Source organism: Rhopalosiphum maidis, chromosome 2, assembly GCF_003676215.2.
Source record: "Rhopalosiphum maidis isolate BTI-1 chromosome 2, ASM367621v3, whole genome shotgun sequence".
Lineage (NCBI taxonomy): Eukaryota > Metazoa > Arthropoda > Insecta > Hemiptera > Aphididae > Rhopalosiphum > Rhopalosiphum maidis.
This window is the reverse complement of record NC_040878.1, coordinates 40,751,635-40,774,404: the sequence shown is the minus strand read 5'-3', so window position 1 is coordinate 40,774,404 and position 22,770 is coordinate 40,751,635. Positions and strand designations below refer to the sequence as shown.

At 26.3% G+C, this 22,770-nt stretch overlaps 1 protein-coding gene across 1 annotated transcript in view; it reads right to left on the bottom strand.

The window, feature by feature from the left end:
- LOC113552064 (dipeptidase 1-like) overlaps nucleotides 1-22,770 on the bottom strand; it is a 144,889-nt gene that overhangs the window by 95,011 nt on the left and 27,108 nt on the right. The window contains exon 2 of the mRNA XM_026954732.1: nucleotides 19,044-19,330. Within this exon, the coding sequence (XP_026810533.1) occupies nucleotides 19,044-19,313 (270 nt within the window). The 5' untranslated portion in view covers nucleotides 19,314-19,330. The remainder of the gene's footprint in view (nucleotides 1-19,043; nucleotides 19,331-22,770) is intronic.

Here is a 22,770-nt window from a genome sequence, read left to right as displayed (position 1 = left end):
AGAAAGATCAATGGGATGCCTTAAAGATCCACGAGGATAATATATGGATTAGAGAGATTTATCCATTGGTTAAGTGCTGTCAAATTATGTTTCATTCAGTATACTTTAATATTATAATCACAATCGGGATAGTCAGTTATAGAGGACAAAAATATAAAATAAATTAACTAAACCCAATAATTAGATAACATTTTTATTAGTTGGTTTCTATCATTATACATGTATACTGGTTCAAATAGTAAACTGACATTCACATAAATAGTATAACACCACAGTATTTATCGATTAAATACCGTGAGAATATGAAGCTAAATGATATAAAGATAAATTGAAACCATTTATGTTGTACCTAATGAACCCCAATGGGTAATGACTGAGGTTTTCACATACACGGTAGGCATAGGCACTAAATGCACGCTTGAATTGAAAGATTTCGGAGTACAAATATTTCAATGTCTTTAACATCGTCAACACATGGCGATCTTAATCAATGAGCTAAATAATCTATAGTAGTACTGCAAAATGTTGTATTATAAATACAATATTAAATGGAATATCAATTTTCATTACTTATCATTTAAATTCAGTAGTAATATTCATTACTAAATAAATTACTAAATTACTTAATTGAAAGCTTTCTTAAGACAAGTATATAAATTTCATTGAATTTAAAAAATTAGAATAGTAAGTTCAAATACCGTTTGAAACAAAAATCACGATAAAATTATCAGCTAACAATGAAGAAAATGTGGAAATATTAAATAATAATAAAAAAAAATTTTAAATATTTACTACCAATCTAACAAAACTTATAAAATCTCATATAGTGTATTATTAATTGTCTAATTGCTTATCTTGGAATAAAATTAAAAATAAGTAATATTTACATAAATGCTTAAATATAGACATAATGATGTAATTTACAAAAATTACATGTCTTACGAGGCTATCATAATATATTGTGCATATATATTATGTATACTATTATCGTTAATTCAACCAGAATACCTGATAAAAATTGAAATTGTCCACACCGGATGTATTTTATTGAAGTTGAAATAAAAAAATATTTCTAAACGTTAGACTTTATGTGATACAAATGTATTATACTGTTCTTACAATAGTAATATACAATATATATTTGCAGTAAAATTTGAATATATTTGAAAATACGAATTTATATTATATAATATATACGTTCTACAAAAAAAGTATAAATATACAATGTAAATACAAAATACAGCATACTTTTTGAGCATTTTAAAAATAATATGTCCACAAAATTTCTAACATTCAGTAATTCAACAAAAACAAATACAAAATAAAAATTATACAAATTAAGATAACTTATAGGCATTTTGCATCCACATCATCTACTTTTATATTCAATCATCTATAGTATTGCAAAAACGGCAACTTTGAAAAAAAGTATAAAAAATTTAAAACTTATGATAAATAGTTTAATAATATTTAAACATGTAATTATTTACCCTGAATCTGGAACTAATCAGATTATATTACATTTGTCATTAAAAAAATAATAATATACTTCGTATTAACAGAGTTTTATTCGATGACATTAGAAACTTATTAAATGAATAAACTCACTATATTTGTAAGTAATATTTCACAACAAATATAATAATCATCAATACCAGTGAAACTATAACTATATTTTAAAAAAAAGCATACATCTTAGAAACAATAAAAATGGACGAATACTAAATTTAATTTAATTAAAATATAAATTTAAAAAGTAATGTATAATAATTATAATATTATATTTATACATTTTTTTTTTATAAAATAGTAATTGGTGCTAATGATAATTATAACCATTTTGTACATCAAATCCGATTCTGTACTCGTATTTTTTTTTTTTTTTTTGTGAAAAACACCTATATCTGAACTTTTAATATTAAGTCATTAAAACCAATGGGTTATTATTGCTATTATTATTCTCTACCTGTAGTGGTTATAATAATTCATTTTTTAACGTCCAACATTATTCAAAATTAATATTCTTTTGCAATTTTATGTAACTATAGTATTTAACGTTAGGACACTCCACCGCACCTTGCATAATAATATACTTGTCCTTGTCGAGTAGGATTACCTGCAGCAGCCGAATGCCGAATAATATTATAAAAAAATGTTTGTGAAATTATTTCGTTGTGGGTTCCTATAGAAATCCATTACGGATCATATGCATGAGGTCCGGATGATTGGACTGAATCTCACGAAATAATAATAGCTTTCCATTCTCGTTATCGCCGTATACATTTATTTATACATATAGGGTGATCCATTTAACATAACACGTATTATTATTTCGAAAAATACTAATGTTTATGAAAATATTTCTTTTCAATTAATTTTAAGTCGTTAAAAACAACATTTTTGGGAAAAAATAATTTTTATTGTTTTTTATCGTTATAATTTTTTACTTTTTCCTATTTTCAATAACGAAATACATTTTTAATTTCATATTTAAAATCATAATATTATTAGAAGTATTTGTATGTCTAAAAATCCACTTTCAGACAATTAGTTTATTAGTTCTAACTTACGAGTATGTAAAGCTTTGATGAGTGGATCAATATTTTGCTAGATAGGTACCTATATTACCCCACTCCACTCATCAAATAACCTGAAAGTCATAATATATAAATATTATATATTTATAAATCATAAAATAATCGTCAAAAATTCATCGAATTACTATAAAAAATATTCTACCTTTGAATTAATAATTAAATACGCATATTGTCATAAAAAAATTAAGAAATAAACAAAATGATAATAATAAAACATTTAATTATTTTAATAAACGATGTTCTTTCAACGCTTAAAGTTATGTAAAAATATTTTTCAAAAATGTTAATAGTTTTTGAAATAATAAATTGCTTACGTTAAATGAATCACTCGGTATATAAATATACAAGTGCATGTGCTTGAGTGTATGTTAGGGAGGGAGACGCATAAAGCACGGACCATTTCAACTGAATACACGCGGAGGTGCCATATTTTTGGAGAAGGTTGGCAAACCACTTCTCAAACTCACCAGCCCGTGAAAATAACACAAAAAATATGTATTCGGAGTTTGACCGGTGCGTATTCCAAGTAGGTTCCGCACCTTCTAATTCGAACCCGGGTAAAAATAAAAAAATATCAGCGGACAAGGTAAAACACGATCATACGGATAGTGCGGGTGATGAACACTCGTATCACTTCGCTCACCATAGCACTGGCCAGTGATGCATTATTGTAATACATTTGAAAGTGGACAATGACAAATGATCGCGTTCAAAAACCCATTTAGACCGGACCTCCCTGTATAGGACGTTTCCTGTAATGTTTATAATATTGGACGTTTTTCAAATATTAAGTGCACATAAAACAAATTGCAAAAAATAAATTTTCGGAACGTATTGAATATATACATAGGTATATATATATGTAGAGAGAGAAGGAGAATATTGAAATAAAATATGTTACATGTATGCAATCTATTTGTGTCTTATGAGTATAATTAATATTTAATAATGACTATGATGAGTAGGTAAGTTAATAATCATTTATTTTACATGATAATACCATTTTTAATTGTTAAAATTGTTATAATAGTATTATAATTAAATACACACAAATACAAAAATAATATGATTAATAAATTATTCGAATGAGGTACATTAAAATGATCAATATTATTGTACACCGATGTTCTACAAATTTCGTTGATATTTTTCAATAATTTTTTCCAAAAATTACACGTTTGTACCATCATCCGCTTTTAATTATTTATATAATTGAACTTTTCGATCGTTTCCGAGTGCTATTCGAGTATTTTCCGGAATAAAAAAAACCTGTAAAATACTTTTTGATGTAATATTAAAACATAATACAGACAAAACCCATAGTTGTGTTCAGGATGCAAACTGACGCGTACAATTATTTAAAATCATGGTATGATGCAGGTATAACATATAGTTGCATTTGTATTATTGTTAGTGATTCACAGATTCGTGAGTCCAAATATCTTGTGATATGGTGTGCGTTATTTATTTTTCACTGAAACCGATTGTGTTTTGATAAATTAATGCAATCAACGAAAGTAATGTCTACGACCCAGTTTTTTGTTGCTGGATGCGGTTACAAAGTATTCGTGTGTTTTGAACCGATACAAACCCCGCAATGCGTATTCAAAAGATTCGAAGGATATTGAATTCAACAAGATATGTTGTATACTTGAGTGTATTTGGAAAATAATTCGAAATCAATAACGTTTCGATATGAGCAGTTGCAAATACGAATTACCTACGGATTGAAAAGGTTCAGGATGAATAATTATATTAAATTAATATTTGTACGTAATGTACTTGTTCGTTAAAAAAAAAAAAAAAAAAATGTTTTATTCGTTTGTATAATTTTGTTATCAAATTATAAACTTTTCTGATATCATAAATTAAAATAATAATTGATGTATAGTTATTATAATATTATGTTTATAATATAACGCACTATATAGGCAATTGTAATACATATTAAACAGTTGTCAGTCATAAATAATATTGCGCTCTCCGTAATTTGCATAAAATAGTACGAACAATATACATTACAATATTATCAAAGTTAACTATAACATTTTTATTATTTATGACTAATATATAAATGTATTTATTATTTAGTATTATAAATACAATTTAAAAAAAAGTTTTTCAGAAGCTATACTACTATCATTAAATAGTTATCAAGTGTAATATATATATATAAATATTACTTTGCTTAGGTACTTAAATTTTACTGAAATTGGTATATTATATATATTAAGTAATATGTACAGTATTATTATCTCTTATTATAATGATAATAATATTTTATAAACATTATACATTAATACAAGTCTGTATTTGATATGATATGTAAAACAATAAATCATTTACTGTCAATATGTTTATAACGGCCACGACCCAAAATTTATTTGTCAATGTTTTTACAAAATATCAGTTTCGAGTAATATATATTTAGTCCACTGGGTCACATCAAATCATACGTGACAAGTTAATTTTTAAATTTAAAACTATACTTTATAAAACTTTAAAATGTAACACTCTTTTAAAATATTTTTTATTTTAAACAAGTAGGTTATAATAAAGTAAATGGATTCAGTATGTATTTATTTTTAAATCTTCTAAGAATCCGTTAAATAAATAATACAATTTTAAAATCGCATATATTATTGTTTTGAAAATATCGATTTCGCACACAGCGAAATGCATGAGAAAACAGAAATAATTACGATTTGTATACTAAATAATTATTCACTACCGAAAAATAACTATATTAATGACGAATATGTCACTACTGGAATTTCGTTTTATATTTAACCGGTGTAATTTTTACAATAATCATATTAAAAACGTATAGCACGTACACATAAAATACATACATATTATGTAAATTATAAATATAAATATATTACGATGCGCATTACGCAAAATAATAACGTATTAAAATGTATTAAAAAATAAAATTCACAAACACACTATGTTACGCGATAGGCAACAGACTTTTGTGCGCATTGCCTTGCATTTTCTACGCCAACTCAATGTTTATGGGGCGTTCGAATGCTAGAGGCGCACGAAGACGCGAAAAAGATTATCGCCACACAGATGAATGGACACTTGCCTCGGGGTTAAGCTCCGTGACCCGTTACGAAAACCAACGGTCGGTGAATGCGGTGTTATAATAATTATTATTATGTTACGGGGAAAAACGTGAAATGTTTCGATGTAACAGAACACGTTCTAATCGAATAAATTTGACCATTATGCGCACGTGTGACTCAAACATAACTCGGTTAAAAATATCGTTCGCATGTTTCGCTCGTATATACATACACGGAATGGTAATAATATATTATAGTATTACGCCTATCCGTTAGTTACGCGGGTCCGAGTTTTCATCAGTGCTGCAGTAGTGAGTTAATCGAGATCGGATGATTTTTCGCGTGAAACCGTTTAAACGATAATATTAATTTCGAATTGATCGGAACGGCGTGATCAATACAGTTACCGCGGTACGCTCTGCGCCTATTGTTGTACACAGACACGCATGCGGCTACAACGGTTTTCACGCGTCTATTGTACACTGGCAGATATATTTTCATAAGAAGGACAATATCGCGCGTCTTAAATAATACGAGTGCAATACGTGTACTGTGTACGTTATGCGGGATATAGTCGGCGCGCAGCAAAAGGTGTCGGCGAAAGAATCGAACGTCCGCGCGGCGGTGAGCTGCACTGAATTTAACGTGGTCAAACGATAGGCGCGATGTGGTCGGTGAGCGGCGGCGACGGCGGCGCCGCAGCTGAAAACGTTGGCGCGAACCCTCAAACCCACCAAACGGACGTCGGCCGACACGTACGCACCGTCATTGCCAATTGCACGTCGTCAAAGTAGCTGCACCCGTTCCCCAAACGACATTGACTTTTTGGTCGAGTGCGCAACACACCGCGCGATACAGAGGTGCTTCGCGTGTTATCGGGATCGCCGCGAAATGCCCGGAACGGACGAGATGTCGTGTTTACTGCGCGGAATCAATCTCTGCACCATGCCACATGATATTTCCTTATTTGCTGTCGACGTTTTGGTTTTGTTGTTGTTACATTCTGAGCGGACCGATGAATGAATTGATTATGAGATGCTACATAATATTATACGAGTAACCGAACACACTGAATCTTAGTATACTGCGAAATATACTGCGATCATCAATTTCGAGGGATGTTGATGGTAAAAAATCGGTTCTAGTTTTTACTTCTGCGAACCGGCATTTCCCATTACTTATTAAAATGATCAGAGCGATTATTCATTGTTAAACTATAAACATTATTATTAAAAAATTAGATGATCTCCATTTAGAAGTATGTACAGCCGTGTATCAACCAAAGGTTTATCATTGAACTCGCATTTAACACATCCATTTCAGCGGCCTAATTATTAATGGGGTGATGCATTCGACACCTACCTACAGCTGAGCGGCAGTTAGTTTTTTTTAACTTTTTTTTTTTGCAATTGACTGGAAAATTGTATGGAATTTCTCGTTTAACAGTTATTTATGTGGCCCCCAAACACTCGAAACCCAATAAGTTCACCGAAAATATATACATTATACAAGACTGTATATTTTCATTAGGAAAGGACCCTGGTAATTTTCTGACACGGGACCAACAAAAGTTTGATAAATGCACTTTGTTCCAATAATTAATGTTCTAATAAATTAGTCTACCTATGGGCATAATAATTAAACAATAAAGAAACTTAGAGTTGCATAACTCTGTAGAGCTGTGATATTGACTATAGTATATGTTTATTTTTTTACTAATTTAAGTTAGAAATATAAAACATTTTTTTCAAGTCCTTTGTCAGGTTGATACTGCCATCGTGGTTTAGTGTAAGTATATTCAAAAATCAACAAACGGGCATAATCTAATCCGTATGAAATATTACAAATAATAATATGTACATACTATATTATAACTATATATAATAACTTCACGGTTGGAATAAGAGTATGAGACATAAGTAGGTGTTTACATATAACAATTAAATTGATAATAATCAATTAAGATTAAAACTTTTTTTTGTATAATAAAATTCAGTTTATTCAGAATTTAATTTAATTTAATAGTCTATAAAAAATATAATCTTAAATCAGAATTTTAAAAACTTATTTATACCTATGACTGACTCTAATTATAAATGTTATGTAGTTTTCAATAAAATAATATATATTTAATAAGTATATAATAGTATATAATACTGGTTATTATGAACATTTCTTAAAAATTCTTTATGGTTATCTTTAGTATTATTAAATGATACTCATTAAGTTTACACCGAGTCTTTAATGACTTTACTGAGAAGCAAAAGTCAAGAGTTTGAAAAGTCAATGAAGTATTTTATTATAAGGATTAAAGGCTCTAATGAATCTAAAGTTTCGCCTAGTTAAGTTTATTTTAAATACATTTCAAAGAAATAAAATAATATAATATTATATAGCATAAAGTATTCTAATATAAACATTTTTTACAAAAAAATATATGTATTGCGTGATAGATAAATGAGAACGATTACTATTATTGTTATACAAACTGATTATATTTGATATATAATCGATTAAATAAACATTTTTATCGCATATCATACTTATATTTACATTAATATTAATATAAATTGAGGATAAATTTAATTTAAGGTAATAGTATAAGAGCGTAACGTAGAACTATATTCCATTTTAGGATTAATCTTAAATATTTTAATTTAATTAGATAGGTAGTGGCACAATTCACTCTGCATACACTCAGAAGAAATAATATCCCAAGATCACTAAAATGTTAACATCAAACTAAATACCATTACGCTAATTACTTGCAATACAATCGGTAAATACATAATAAATATTTAATAATCTTAATTCTCAACAAAAAAATTAAAAATAGACACAGAAAAAAATCAATTAAGTTTACAGATGAAAATATTAATTTCTATTTAAAACCTGTGTAATACTATAAAACGCACTACTTTGTATTATTATTTTATTCGTATAATCTTAAAAATTCTTAACAATACCAAAATTTAACGATTAATATATCCATAAATCTGCATAGGTACACCTAATTTATAAATAAATTCTCAGACTGTGAAAATGTATAAAAAGATAAGAACATTTGATTTGAATTCGTTTTATGCTATATATTAATAAAATACATTTTATTAATAGTTAAATTTTAAACTTACCTATCTTATACAATAGGATCAACTAAATATTTAAATGGCTAAATATATAAATTTCATTTTTATCCTCATTTTTTATTTGATTTTATGGAAATGAAAACAACTTATTTTTCAAAAATAAAAAAGGTAAAATTAAATTAAAATATAAAGTACTAACATATTATTCGTATATATAATACATATAATATACATATATATTTTAATATTGAATTCTATGACATACTTCAAAATTTATAAGCTCAGTATATTGAAGTATTTTCAATAGTGAATTGTTATAAGAAAAAAGTTTCTACACAATTAAAATTATAGTATAATAACAATATTATTATTTGATAGAAGAAACTATTGATATCCATCCAACCAATCATATTTAGTAGATTGGAAATGTTTGTAATGATTAAACTTCATTTCTACTTTATCGCTAGCCAGTTGTCCAGTTTTCTGGGGTTATCCTTAGTAAAAACAAAAATATATTTAACTATAAAACCGGGGTAGAAAGTTCATTAAAATCATAAATAAAATAAACCCAAATGATTAAACTAATAAAATGAAAAGTATAGGTGGGTCTATACTATATAATAAATATATATAGGTTGTTTGTTACAATCACAGTACCTACGTCCTGAACTATATACAACCAGAATGTACCAAGGATGTAATCGTATAAGTAAACTAGTATAGTATACATTAATTTTACCTTAAACAGACATACGTACATTACACAGTTATATAAATGAATCCTGAGTACGGCCATTATTATTAATCAAATAGTTTAATTAATTTATGTAATTCAATATGACGAATTATCATAATATTTAATGGTAGATATTCTTGAGATTAATGTACAAATATTCGATGAACAATAATTATTGTATGTGGCCATGTAGGTAACGAACGCGTATTTTAATATATACAAATAAAACTTATATATTTCATACAACACAATAATACTATAGTATACATTCCTATAATATAGCTAATGAGTTAATACAGAACAAAACGAATACTTTAAAATGTCGTGTAACGTTGATGAGATGAATTATTTCATACAACAAAATAGTAAACATTTATTCGACATTACGAGTATATAGGTATTTCCCGTAGACATATTAATAATGGTGTGCACTCAAGTCTCATATCTTATCCCTTATCTACAACATACGAACACGGCACTGAGTGAGAGAGAAACTCATGCCAGAGGTTTTCATAGAAAGATAAATAGTATCTTAAATGACTACAGTATATTATTATTTACACGGAAATACAAATGTATCAATATATTACTTTAAGAGATCTACTCGCATCAGTCCCATTACTTCCACTTAGTGTTTGCATTTGATTTTTTTTTTTTAATCACAGTCCATTCTTAATATAATATATCCATAATAATTTCTAACATTCAAATAATAGTGAATCGAACATTATTATGTAAAACGTGTGTACAATTATGCAAATTAATAATTTTTGTTTTCTACTAAGTTTTTATAACAAATAAAACTAACGTGATTGGATCTATAAAAATCATACAATTTATATTATGTTATCTCAGTAAAGCGACACTTTTATCTTAACTTTTTTTCTAGTTACCTATTAACGGTTTATGAAATACCGAAACTAGAAAACTGCAGCAGGACGGTTATTGAATTAAAAAAATAAAAATAATCACAGAAAATAAAAATCTTCTACAACATTTGATCATATTATAAAAGCACATATTTTTATATGTTAATAAACTATACCAATTGAGATAAAAAAAAATAATTTTTATCAATGCTGTAGGTAGCTATATGTCAATAATTGCCAAAAAATGTTTATACAACCATCGGCTATTACATCAAACTATAGTAAACATAATAAACATATTTATGACACTTTAATGGAAAATGTAGATACGAGGCTTTTATATTATTGGCTATTGAACATTGATAACCGTTTTAATGACTTTTATGTCCATTGGATGTTATGTTTATATTATTATATTGTATTTTATATATAGATTTCTAACAATGCTTTTTTCATTTGCTTTCAAGTTAAAGTCTATATTTCAGACCAATGAATATCCACTGATCACTTAAAATTATGAAAACTGTCCATACGTTTAATATAAACAGAGTATACGTAAGTACATTAATAATACTTTAAATATAAGACATTTTAAAAAATCTCAATATCTATTTAGTTTTACGTTTATCATCATAATGCGTTCGGTAACATAACTAGTTCAAGTATGTCTATTTTGTATTTTTAGAATTTATTTAATAGTTCTTCATCGTTATTGAGTTTATGGACTATAATAGGGGTCAGAAAACAATTTTCTTAGAAAATACATTTTTTTTATGTTTGATTGATTGAGTTAAGTTGACAAGATGATGTCGCTTTGGTTTTGTTTGTGATGTGGATATCACAAAGGCTGAAGTCTGGCTAATCGAGTTATTTATTATATACAAATACCGTAATAATGTAAGACCGTACTTATTATTTAACAAAATATAATATAATTGTGCTATATTCTAAAAATTGACAAAGCTACTTCATATTATATAGTCATATTTACTATTTAATATTTGTCCAGTTAATATATTTTATTGACAATTTAATACACTAATTTATTCAATTGAACTTAATACTAAAATATTTTTATTTTATCATTATATTATTTCCAAAAATATTCAAATGTCTACAATGAGATATATAATAAATAAACTAATATAATACAATTTAAGTATTAAGAACGAAATACAACTTTTACTTTTAATTAAAAAGAAAAGGTAATTTAGCGTTTTAATTATTTTTAACCGAAACTTAAAATATTATTTTTCAATTATTATGAGAAATATCAACTCTATTGATAATTTAAATTACATCATGCCATCAAAATTAAACTATTTTATTTAATTCACACCAGATGATGAATTAGACTAAAATTATAATTCACAGTTACTATAATAGTTACTTGTGTATAGTTTAGTAGTAAATGAGTTTTAAATAATTAATTTAAGATCACATATATACTAATTTATGTACTGTATCTACGTTTAAGTATTGTACCTACTAATAATTTTATAATACCATATTATTATAAAATTGATTTGATTTTAAATTTTAATCCTTGCTTTGCAAATTTCCAAACACAACTATTGTTCATTCACAATTCACATAATGTGTAATAACTAATAATACAATACAAATATAAGATAATTCACTGATTATGATTCATCTTAAATTGGTCAAATATTGTACGTATCAAAGTTTAAATATAGTGAATATCTAGTTACTCTGCGGTTAGCTCCCTATTATTTGTGTTTATTTATGATCCATTTGTATATTACAAAACGAATTTAATTTTTAATATATAAATATATAACTGGGAAGTTTGATAAAGTAATTAGAGTAAATAGAATATTCTATTATCCGTCGATGTTCTTTGTCATATTATTACTAATTTTATGATTGTCCGTTTATAAGTTATATATGTGATTCAAAAATATATAAACTTATTGAGAAAACCATAAACACGTTTACCTTCATTTTTCATCCAATCTCAATGTTGTAATTTTTTTGAGTTAATATTTTGTGAGAAATTAATTGCTGTGAATTGTTTAACAACATTTTTTAATCCCTTCTCAATCAATTTTCCAGAAATGTTGAATTTTTGTTGACAGGGCTGGGGTAACGTATGTAAAAACGATGGTTTATTGATAAAAGAATTACACTGAATATGATATATACATGGATTATTCCCAATAACTATAACAGCCGTCTAGAACGAAATCCTTTGGTAGATGAGTTAAGAAATTCAAAATTAATTTTGAAAATTCACTTATTTGTCCAAAACTTTATTGACTTTGCATAAAGACTTAAATCATAAAAACCATCACGAAAGACATCGATTACAATGGTCGGACAGAGATTTAGATTTTGTAACATCAAAAATAAAAATTGATAGGTACCAAATGTAAGCCAATAAAACGTCATTAAATGCTCGACATCGAAGCACCCGAACACATAACTTTCTAGGCAAACGGTGAATGTAGTTAATCCAAATTCGAATTATGGTAGAGAAAATACTTAATGTACAAAAGATAGGGTCTCTGCGGTATAATTATAGTTCTCGAAAACAGTCAATATATTATAAATTATACATGTACAGAAAAGCGAATACAACTAGAATAAATACTCTATGATTGAATAATATTATGGTTATATACGTTATGTGTTATAGCCACAAGCCGTTCCGCCAATATAACCGATGTTGCAGATGACGCGATTATAATATTAGAATAAAGAATATTTATATTTCGTCCCATAGTATGGTTTTTTTGTTAAATATAATACATGATATGTCCATAATCGACGACATTGTAGCATATTTTGACTTTCAAAAGGCATTGATATGTTTCTTTTCATTTTTTATTGTATACAGCTATAATAGGGTATCCATTATCTTTTTGTAAGAAACGAATTTATTTTATTATACAATCTAAATAAGATATCAAAATAATATTACCATTTTGTATCGAATCTGCCGTTTAACATTGGATTTCTGAGCTGCTCTAACATCAAATAGAAAGTACCTTATAATAATTATGATTAAACGCGTAATTTTTATAATTATTATTGGTTAAAGAAAACGCAACGATATATACTTGTATTCCAATCGTTTATATAATTCCAAGCACGAATGCACGTGTCCCGAGTATTTTTCTCCCAACATGTCAAAAACAAAAATCTGTCGGGGAAATATTACGCCGGTACGTGGTCGTCAGGTCTTGATGACATAAAAAAGTGACGTCGTTCACTTGTCTCGTAAAGAACGTTTTTTTTTTTTTTTTACATGCTTTTATTTATGTTTTCTGTATTAAAACTACATCCCTGCAGGACAAGCGTGACCAGATTATTGTTACAATTTGGAAAAAAATACATTTATAATATTTGTACGTGTTTATTTATTATTTAGCGCCTGTACGAGAGTAGAATTAATTTATATGTAGGTATGTTTAGTAACCGTATAAAATCCGTGATCCTTTTCATTATTATACTACCTACGGTTCAATAGAAGTAATTTATTAAAGTATTTCATTCACCAAACTAAAAACATAAGCAAACGTATTATACAATTCATGATATAGGTATTACATATTATACGCGCTTGAAATTACACAATTTAAAGTTATACGCTTTTCCGATAAGTGATAATTTCAATGTTTTAATAGGACTCGCCATGGACGTCCTCGGAGGTTTTTCTAGAGGAGAGGAGGGGGGACAAAATTAATTTAAAAATAAATGATGATTTTTTTTATACATTTTATTTATAGTACATTATTATGTTTTGTCATTATTACATTATATTATTACAATTAGGTATTATTATTAACAGAGCAATACTACTATATCTCAAACTACGATAAGATAAAATAATTCATTTATTATTAAAGAGAGTTTTATACTATTTATCAAAAATTAAAGTATTCTTATCTACTAAATTGGTAACACATCGTAGTTATATGTATGGAATTAAAGTGAATAATTTATATTAAATTACAAAAGAAATACTTAGTAGTTACGAAAGAAATTTCTTGATAAAAATATTTACATAAAACAGTTATTTGAAAGATTGGAAAAATAGAAATGCAAGCAATTTTTTTTACCTATTATTGTTATTTAGAATAAAAACTACTTTGGGACATAAGCCAATACAGTTTTACATGGATCTTTTAATATAGACGTTATATTTCAAATAGATAATACTATAACAATAAAAACGATTTTTAAGATTTTAATTGTATACCTATATATTCATATTATTTAAATTTGAATTATTAGCTTACAATAGCTTTATAAGTCTAATAGAGTATTAAAAATTATAAATAGCAGCTATGTTGGTTTTCTCGAATACCAACTTCCCTACGTGTTGGCAAAACGGTTGCAGAAGAAATGTGTGAATGTGAGACGTGTATGGCCAATTCTAGTTCTAGTGGTGATAATATCTACTTTTCGGGCTGTGTTAGCGAAGGGCCGACATTTTTGAATGATTTTTTTACAAAAACAATAATTTAATAGTGAATTTTTAAACAATATTGACAAAAATTTGATGAAAAGATAACCCTTGGGAAGTTCAGTAGTTGTATATCGTATGAAGTTACAACATAAACAGTTTTTTGATACAAGGTTAAACCACTATACATAATATAATATTCAAGACCAAAGCAAACTAAAAAAGGATATTGTTTTTGTATGATCAAACTCACTTTATCACCATGTGTATTTGAAAATAACTATATTTTTGCCAAAATCCAATTCTCAACAGTTGTGCGATACCTTTTTTCAAATTTAAATTTGCTTATTTATAAAATACTTAAAGACAATTATTAAAGTGTAATGTGTATTTTGTATTAAATAAACATGAAGTTTTCATACTAATAAAATATAATTTGATATAATATCGTAAGGAGTTTGTAACTAACAACTATTATTTTGTATAATATATTAATAATATAATTATTTGTTACTTTAAGAACACGCTGAAATCAATTTTTGTACGTTAAAATTACATTAAAATTTATTAAGAATTATTAAGAAAATAATTTATGACACGTAAAATATTAAAATTATATTCTAATACTAATGTTATAACTTTAGGCAAATTTTTTTATAAAGTTAGAAACTTACAGCTTGATTTATATTAAATATAGTTAAAATAGCACTAAAATCAAAGTAAATACTATTAAGTATTAATTACTTACATAATATTAAATTTATATTTTTCCTAAACGTAATTCTTATCACTCGTCATAAATTACAATAAAATTTTTCATGAAAATTATATCACACAAAAAATAATAGATTAGCATTTTTACATTTGATTTTTTGTACTATACTTTATATCTCATAAGGTTTAATATAATTTGAAATATTCCATAAAAAGTTTGTGATTATATTACTATACCTGAAGTCTTGAAAGTATAGTAGCTGATAAGTTATAACCTGTGTTCGATTTTTTAAAGCTTTGCAAGAAGTATCTATTAGTGTCTTTATAAAAGAAAAGTCTTATATAACAGTATGGTTTATTAAACGTCCATCCATAATACAATGGAAGAATAATATTGCTCAGAAGAATACAAAAGGAAATTAATACAAAATATAATCTACGTTACGCTCTAAATCTCTGGAAACAATTAGTTTGTCATATAATGCAATATTATTCGAATTTATATAAATATGTAAATGAAACTTGTTCATAAGCACACGATTTTAGTTCGTAGATTGTTCATTTGTATTATGACATATCAAGTTATATCACCGTTTTAGGACAACGACAATTGTATTTTATTGGAAACACTAAAAATCATATAATTCTGTATTTGCCATAGTAACTTGATTATTTACGTAATCAGTTAAAGTAGCAGGTGAGTAATTAAAGTAAAATGTGTTGAAAAGGGAAATATATGCCGCTATACAAAGAACGTCTAAACTATTATTTAGTTACGATTTGAGTTACTATAAAACTTTAGAACGAGTCATAAAGTGCACAGCAGACAACGCGTATTTTATTCCCTTGACAAACAAAGACAAGCTATGTATTTTGGAGATTTTAGGATAGTTTCAGATCTTCAAGTGTAATATAATTTATGACGAAGAAATTAATAAGTGGCTTTAATGTTTCCTCTTAATTTAAATTATGCGTATTATATTATTTAGAGTAATAATCACTTCCTAAACAGTCTGAAACTGAAATTTTATTTAAATATCATTAAATGGTTTTAGCAGGAACCGATTTAAGCTTAAAACAAAGTACACAAATATCATGTTTATTAATTATTGTTCAAATTTTAGAAGCTCATTAGGTATAGATACCTAATATATGTATACACATAATGGTAATTTATATTTTATAATATGTTTTATTATTTATTTAGCATCAAATAATATTCCACAGTAAAAAAAAATATATAGTATAAATTATTATTTTAGCTATTCTATTTATTTCCTCCATTAAATATAAACATTATACAGTTTGTTAATTTATAGAGAAGTACTGAGTTTATTGTAAATCTAACCCTAATAGTACTGTTACCGTACTGCATGTACAAATATTTTAGCATTTTTTTTTTTTTATGTAATAATATATGACATATTATATATCGTGATAAAAGGAAGGAAATTATATAGTCATACATATAATATTACATTAAAAAACAGCACTAAAATATTTGACTTACATCCTGAACTAGGGTTACAGACTTTTCAATTAATTAACACACTGTATTATATATCAAGATTAAAATTTAACCAGAAATTTAGTGTTAAACATTTATGGTTAATAAATTATATAAAAATAAAATTATGTTTTTAATTGGTACATATAGGTAGTTGTTTTTATTAGATTCTTTAAAATATGTTAATCTTTTTTTCTGTGAATTATGATAACATTTAAATTACAATAATACCATAGTAAATATATTACTTACGAAAAGTTATTAAAATGATGATAATGCAAAAATATATTTCAGCTCAGTTAATCTCAACTATTCCCAAATAGAAATTATTTATTCATAAATGTTCCAATTCTAATGTGTTTTCCCTAATGAATCGAATAAACTTTTTTATTTGAGATAAAAATATATCTGGTGCTTCTCTGTCAAGACAAATATCTTAAAATGACAGGTGGAATTGAATATTCTCTTTCCGACACATTGAGCTTTTCGGGGATTAATTAAAACTACAGTCACGTACCCAAGTTTTTCAAAGTAATCCCTTTTATTATTTATCTCGAATTTCCTCGTAATCAACCAACCAAGTCTAATGATCAGAGTTCAAACGTATGTACGATCCAGAGGAATATTTATATTAAAATCTGTATTTCTGATATTATTTACTACAAGCAGTTGTAATACATGTCAATATTTCGTGTTTACTGTTCAAATAATAGTTTTGAAAATTTCTATACAGTTCTATTCCTATATTATAGAATACATTATTAATTGTGCGATGAAGTTACTATATATCATGCTATACTTTCATAAGCTTTAGCTGAACTCAGCTGACTAAGCTACCCATAACGTAAAGATGTATATATATGTAATATACATTTATAGCTATATGTAGTGCTTAAACGCTAAACCTTTACCCTAATACCATAAAATGGATTTTTAATGAAAGTCTACAGTGTTGCCTAAAATATTTCATTTTTCTTAAAATATTGATAAAGTTGACACTGTGATTTGATTATTCCTTTAGTAGGTACGCAACTTAATTATTTCTATTAAAGAACAATTTTAAGCACGTTCCTATTTTGTTTTTTTTTATGGATTTTTATATTATACACTTGATATTCTTTACCACTTATATTATGTGTAAACATTTATGTATCTAACGATAAATATTTATTAGAACTGAAATATTATAACTCTTTTCATTTAGGTACCTTGGAAAAATCCAAAAAGGGCCAATAGGCTAATCCCACCCCAGAACAAAAAAAAATACAATACACGTAGACAATTCCGAATTATCTAAACTAAATTTATTATGTATGTCTATGAAGTATGTTTTATTTATTTTATACAAGTTAATTATTTATATATAATTTGCTTTGAACAATAAAAATTTCATAAAAATTAACAAAAAAAAAAAAAAATAAAACAATTAACCTATGGTGGATGTTATCTCTTTCCTCTTTGACTCTTGGTCTGTTAACTGAATTATCAACCTAATGATATTTTATATTTTCAAAAAAAAATGTTGCTAAATTGTTTATTCATGTGTACATACAATACTGTGTAATGATAATACACATATACTTATGTTTATATACAAAAAGTTTTAAACTATTAAACATAACATTGTCCCACTATTGTATCACAGTCCATGTGTTTTAAACATTCAAAAACTAGTGTTTACACACTATAGTACACATTAACATTATTGTTGGGTTTTGAAACATTGCCAAAGTAATTTTCTAAAATTATCATAAGACAAACTGTTTTTAGAATAATTAAATAACCATATCAATTAATTTGTGAATATATATATGTTTACAGATATTAAAAAAAAAACAATTAAGATCGTGATGCTATAGTTTTGTAACTTTGTAAGCTGTATTATGAATATTGTTAAAATACAGTGAATATATACGTACTGCTTTTAGATGCTTATATAAGTAGACGATGTACAGTAAGGTATTAATATAATATAATCTATACCGATTGGCGATTATGTGTATGATATTATAATAACAATTAACTAACCTGATAATAATCCATATAATTGCCAAAGCCCATGTGGTTGCAAGAACACGTACAAGTCTGAAGATGATACTTGAGATCTAAATCTAAGTCGACATCCTCTCTGTCGAACATTCCTGGTACATGGCCCCTTTCTCTCTGTTCCGTCGATCTTCTGGAACTTTGTTTCTTTCCACAATTTAGTTCGAATTCCGCTCCAGCCAGTCTGGTATTCATCCGCACGCAGGAAGATAACTGCTGACCACATCGTTCTTGTAGCAATTGTTCAACCATAGTCGTTAGCTAACTATCTGTAAAACAAAAAAAAAGTAAAAATAGAATTTTGGTGATGCGAACTTGCTATTAAAATTAAACTGTGTAACTGCATAATCATGTTTATATAATGACAATGTGTTTTACATTAATCCACTGTTTTACGAATAGACTAACCCCAATTTAGTATCAAATCCTAACCTAACATAAACATATCATAAACAATTTTATGTATGCTAAAATGGGTAAAATGTGTAATTCATAAAGTACTGTATATTCAATTAATACTAAAAATAAAATTACATATTATATTACAAATAATATCGACTTGCAACTTAATTTGTTTTCGACTATATAATAATATTAACTATAAAATTTAAAAAAATAAATTGTATTATAGTTATTTATATTTAAAAATTATACAGACGACCAATATAAAGTAAATATTTTACATAGTGTACGTTTAATTATCAACTTTATTCAAATTTAATTTTCGCTTCTAAACGTAAAAAAACTTCACGCCTATTATATACATGTATGAATGTATAATATATTATATTATGGTCTTACTAAAACAAAACTACTTATCATGATACATTAATTCAATTACATTTGGGAATACATTGTACATTGTTTCCAACAGATAATTTTTTTCACTTTTCACTTTTGATTTACTCCTCAACATTCAACTTCATTGCTTTTGAACATGGAGAAATCAAAAGTTTCAAAAAGTTAATCTAGTCTTTTATTAAAAGATATCTAGTAAATATATATATATAGAGAGAGAGAGAGAGAGAGAGAGAGATGAAATTTATGAACTTTCGTTAAGTTATTTTGCACTGTGAAATTAAATATTAATGGTCCAAATCATTTTGAAGACAGCCTTTTAAATTAAATGACAAATACAGTTAATAGAATAATGAAAATAACTTTTGCAAAACCCACAATTAATTGGTACCTATATTTTATAACACGTTGTCTGTGGATGTGCGCGTATATATGTGTGGTAAATATTATGTAATATAGACCGTAAGTAGGCAATAATTTTTATATTTTACATTGGAATTATTGGCGAATGTCATTGTACATTTAAATGTATTGCTTTCCATAGTTTCAAAGTTTAACTATCGGGTTCCGTCCGACACGCGGAACAAATAAACCATTAATTTCCAGCTTGTATAGAATTAATCGATCCTTTCAAGCGTTATTCGAGAATGAGAGAGAGAAGGAGAGAGAAGGAGAGAGAAAAACGCATGCACACTTTACCATCGAGTGTGAAAGAGAGACAAAGTGACTGAGATAATAGTGGGAGCACATTTGTTTGTCTCTAAAAGGACTACTGCCGTAGGTTCATTGTTAACGATTCTAGATGGAAATTTCTATCGGTCACGTTCTACACTAATATTATGTATATTAAATGAAACACTGGAGCTAATAAAAATAAGGTGATACCACACTTGGCACTTCTTACATCCAACAATAATTCAATTCGCTATTCAATCGTGTAATTACTATGGGTAGCGCAATCGATTGAATTATAACTATTATTTGTTAATACGATAAGTATATACTACATTATACCTACAATATATATTTAATAATCTCACTTACGACTTTTCATTTCATTCGAATTAAAATCTATGCACGTAATACTCTTTTACAAGCACCAATAAAAATATAGTGTACCAATATTTAAATATTGAATTTAATAAATTATAATCATCTGAAGTACCTAGCCGGCCATGGCGAAGAATATTGTCTCTATTCATAATTTAATTAATGATTAAACACACTATTTATAAGTATAGTAAATAAAGTCAAGTGTTGTTAAACTCTAAGAAAATTTATCGACACCATTTTATTAATTGTTTAAAAATCTTTCTTCGACGGTTTTAATATACTGTGATGGCTCCGCTTATCTTAACTTGAATTACCTTAAAAGTTTTAACTAATTAACAACTGTTTCAATATTTTATTTATAAAATTGAAATATTCAGAAAAATATTTTTCTTTTTAATAAGAAATAAAAAATGCATTCTGTATTCAAAATAGAAAAAAATGTATTATTTATGAGTCCTTTTCCTTTTAATCGTTATAGCAACTTTAACGGGAATTTAAATTTTCCAAAAATTGCTTTTTTTAATTACACCATACGCATTTGAGTATTTATATTATGATAAAAATCCAAACATCAAGTAAGTGTATCACGGCGTATTGTAACATGACACACAATGCTGATACTGATCGATTAAACTTATGAAAACAAAACTATACATTAAATGAAACTAATAATATTATTTTAAATTAATATCTACTTGATACATATTCCGAAATAACAAATGTCTTGTGTATGTTTCAGGTCACTATATAATAATGCCAACCATTTTTAGCGAGTATAAATTTAAAATCAATTATTATTACAAACTGATAATAATAAAATGATTATCACCGTTAAATTTACCAGCTTAAATAAAATAAAATATTTCAAATTAAATTGATACATTAAAAACAGCCATAAGACCATGATTATATATTTCTTTTTTGAAAATCAACCAATAACAATTAACAGTATAATATAAAGATTTAAATTCTGGTTGATATTTGTAATTTGCTCGTTCAATATTAGACTAATACTATAATATTATTATAACTTATAAGGCTATGGACATTTGTGTCATTATTTTTTATATAAATTATGCTAAATTCATACTCCGAAATTAATAAAACAAATTAATTTTATTTTTCATTTAATTATTACTATTAAAATATGAATAATTCGAAATTAATAATAGTAATGAGTATAATTTGTATTTATTAAAATGGATTATGGTAAAAATATGCTTAAGCAATATAGAGATCCGAAATACATAATGATGTGTTTTCCACGCGAAATCTAAATATTAGAAGTGTACCAACATCTTTTGCGATAGTCATTACGGATCATTGAATTGTAAATCTGTTAGGTTTTCTTTTGGGAAATGATGATTAAGTGTCGTCATCAGCACCACGATATGCAAAAAGACTAAACGACTTCCTGTCAGATTTTCAACGTCAAAAATTCCATTAATCATTTTACTGCAGTAATGTGTTGTTAAGAATTTTGAATATAAAAAAAAAATTGAAGTGCAAAAAAGGTTAATTGTACAGTGGTGTTTTTTTTATTATGCCTGTTAATACTTTTTCGTATAGGAGTGGCGGACGTGGTGCACGAATTAAGACGCGTGTAGAAGGGAAGTATTAGTATCTTGTCTGCATTTCATTTTAAATTATTTTTATTTCAATTTGCTAAATATTGATCTATTTTTAGAATCTTGAATCAATAAACTGTTATAATATAATTTATGTTAATTTTCAATTAAAGTAAGCAATTCATATTTTATTCTAATGAAAATAGTTCAGCCTAACCTTTTGCTAATACTTAGTGATTATCTTAGATATATTAATTTTTTTTTCAATATATTTTTACTCAAAACATTTA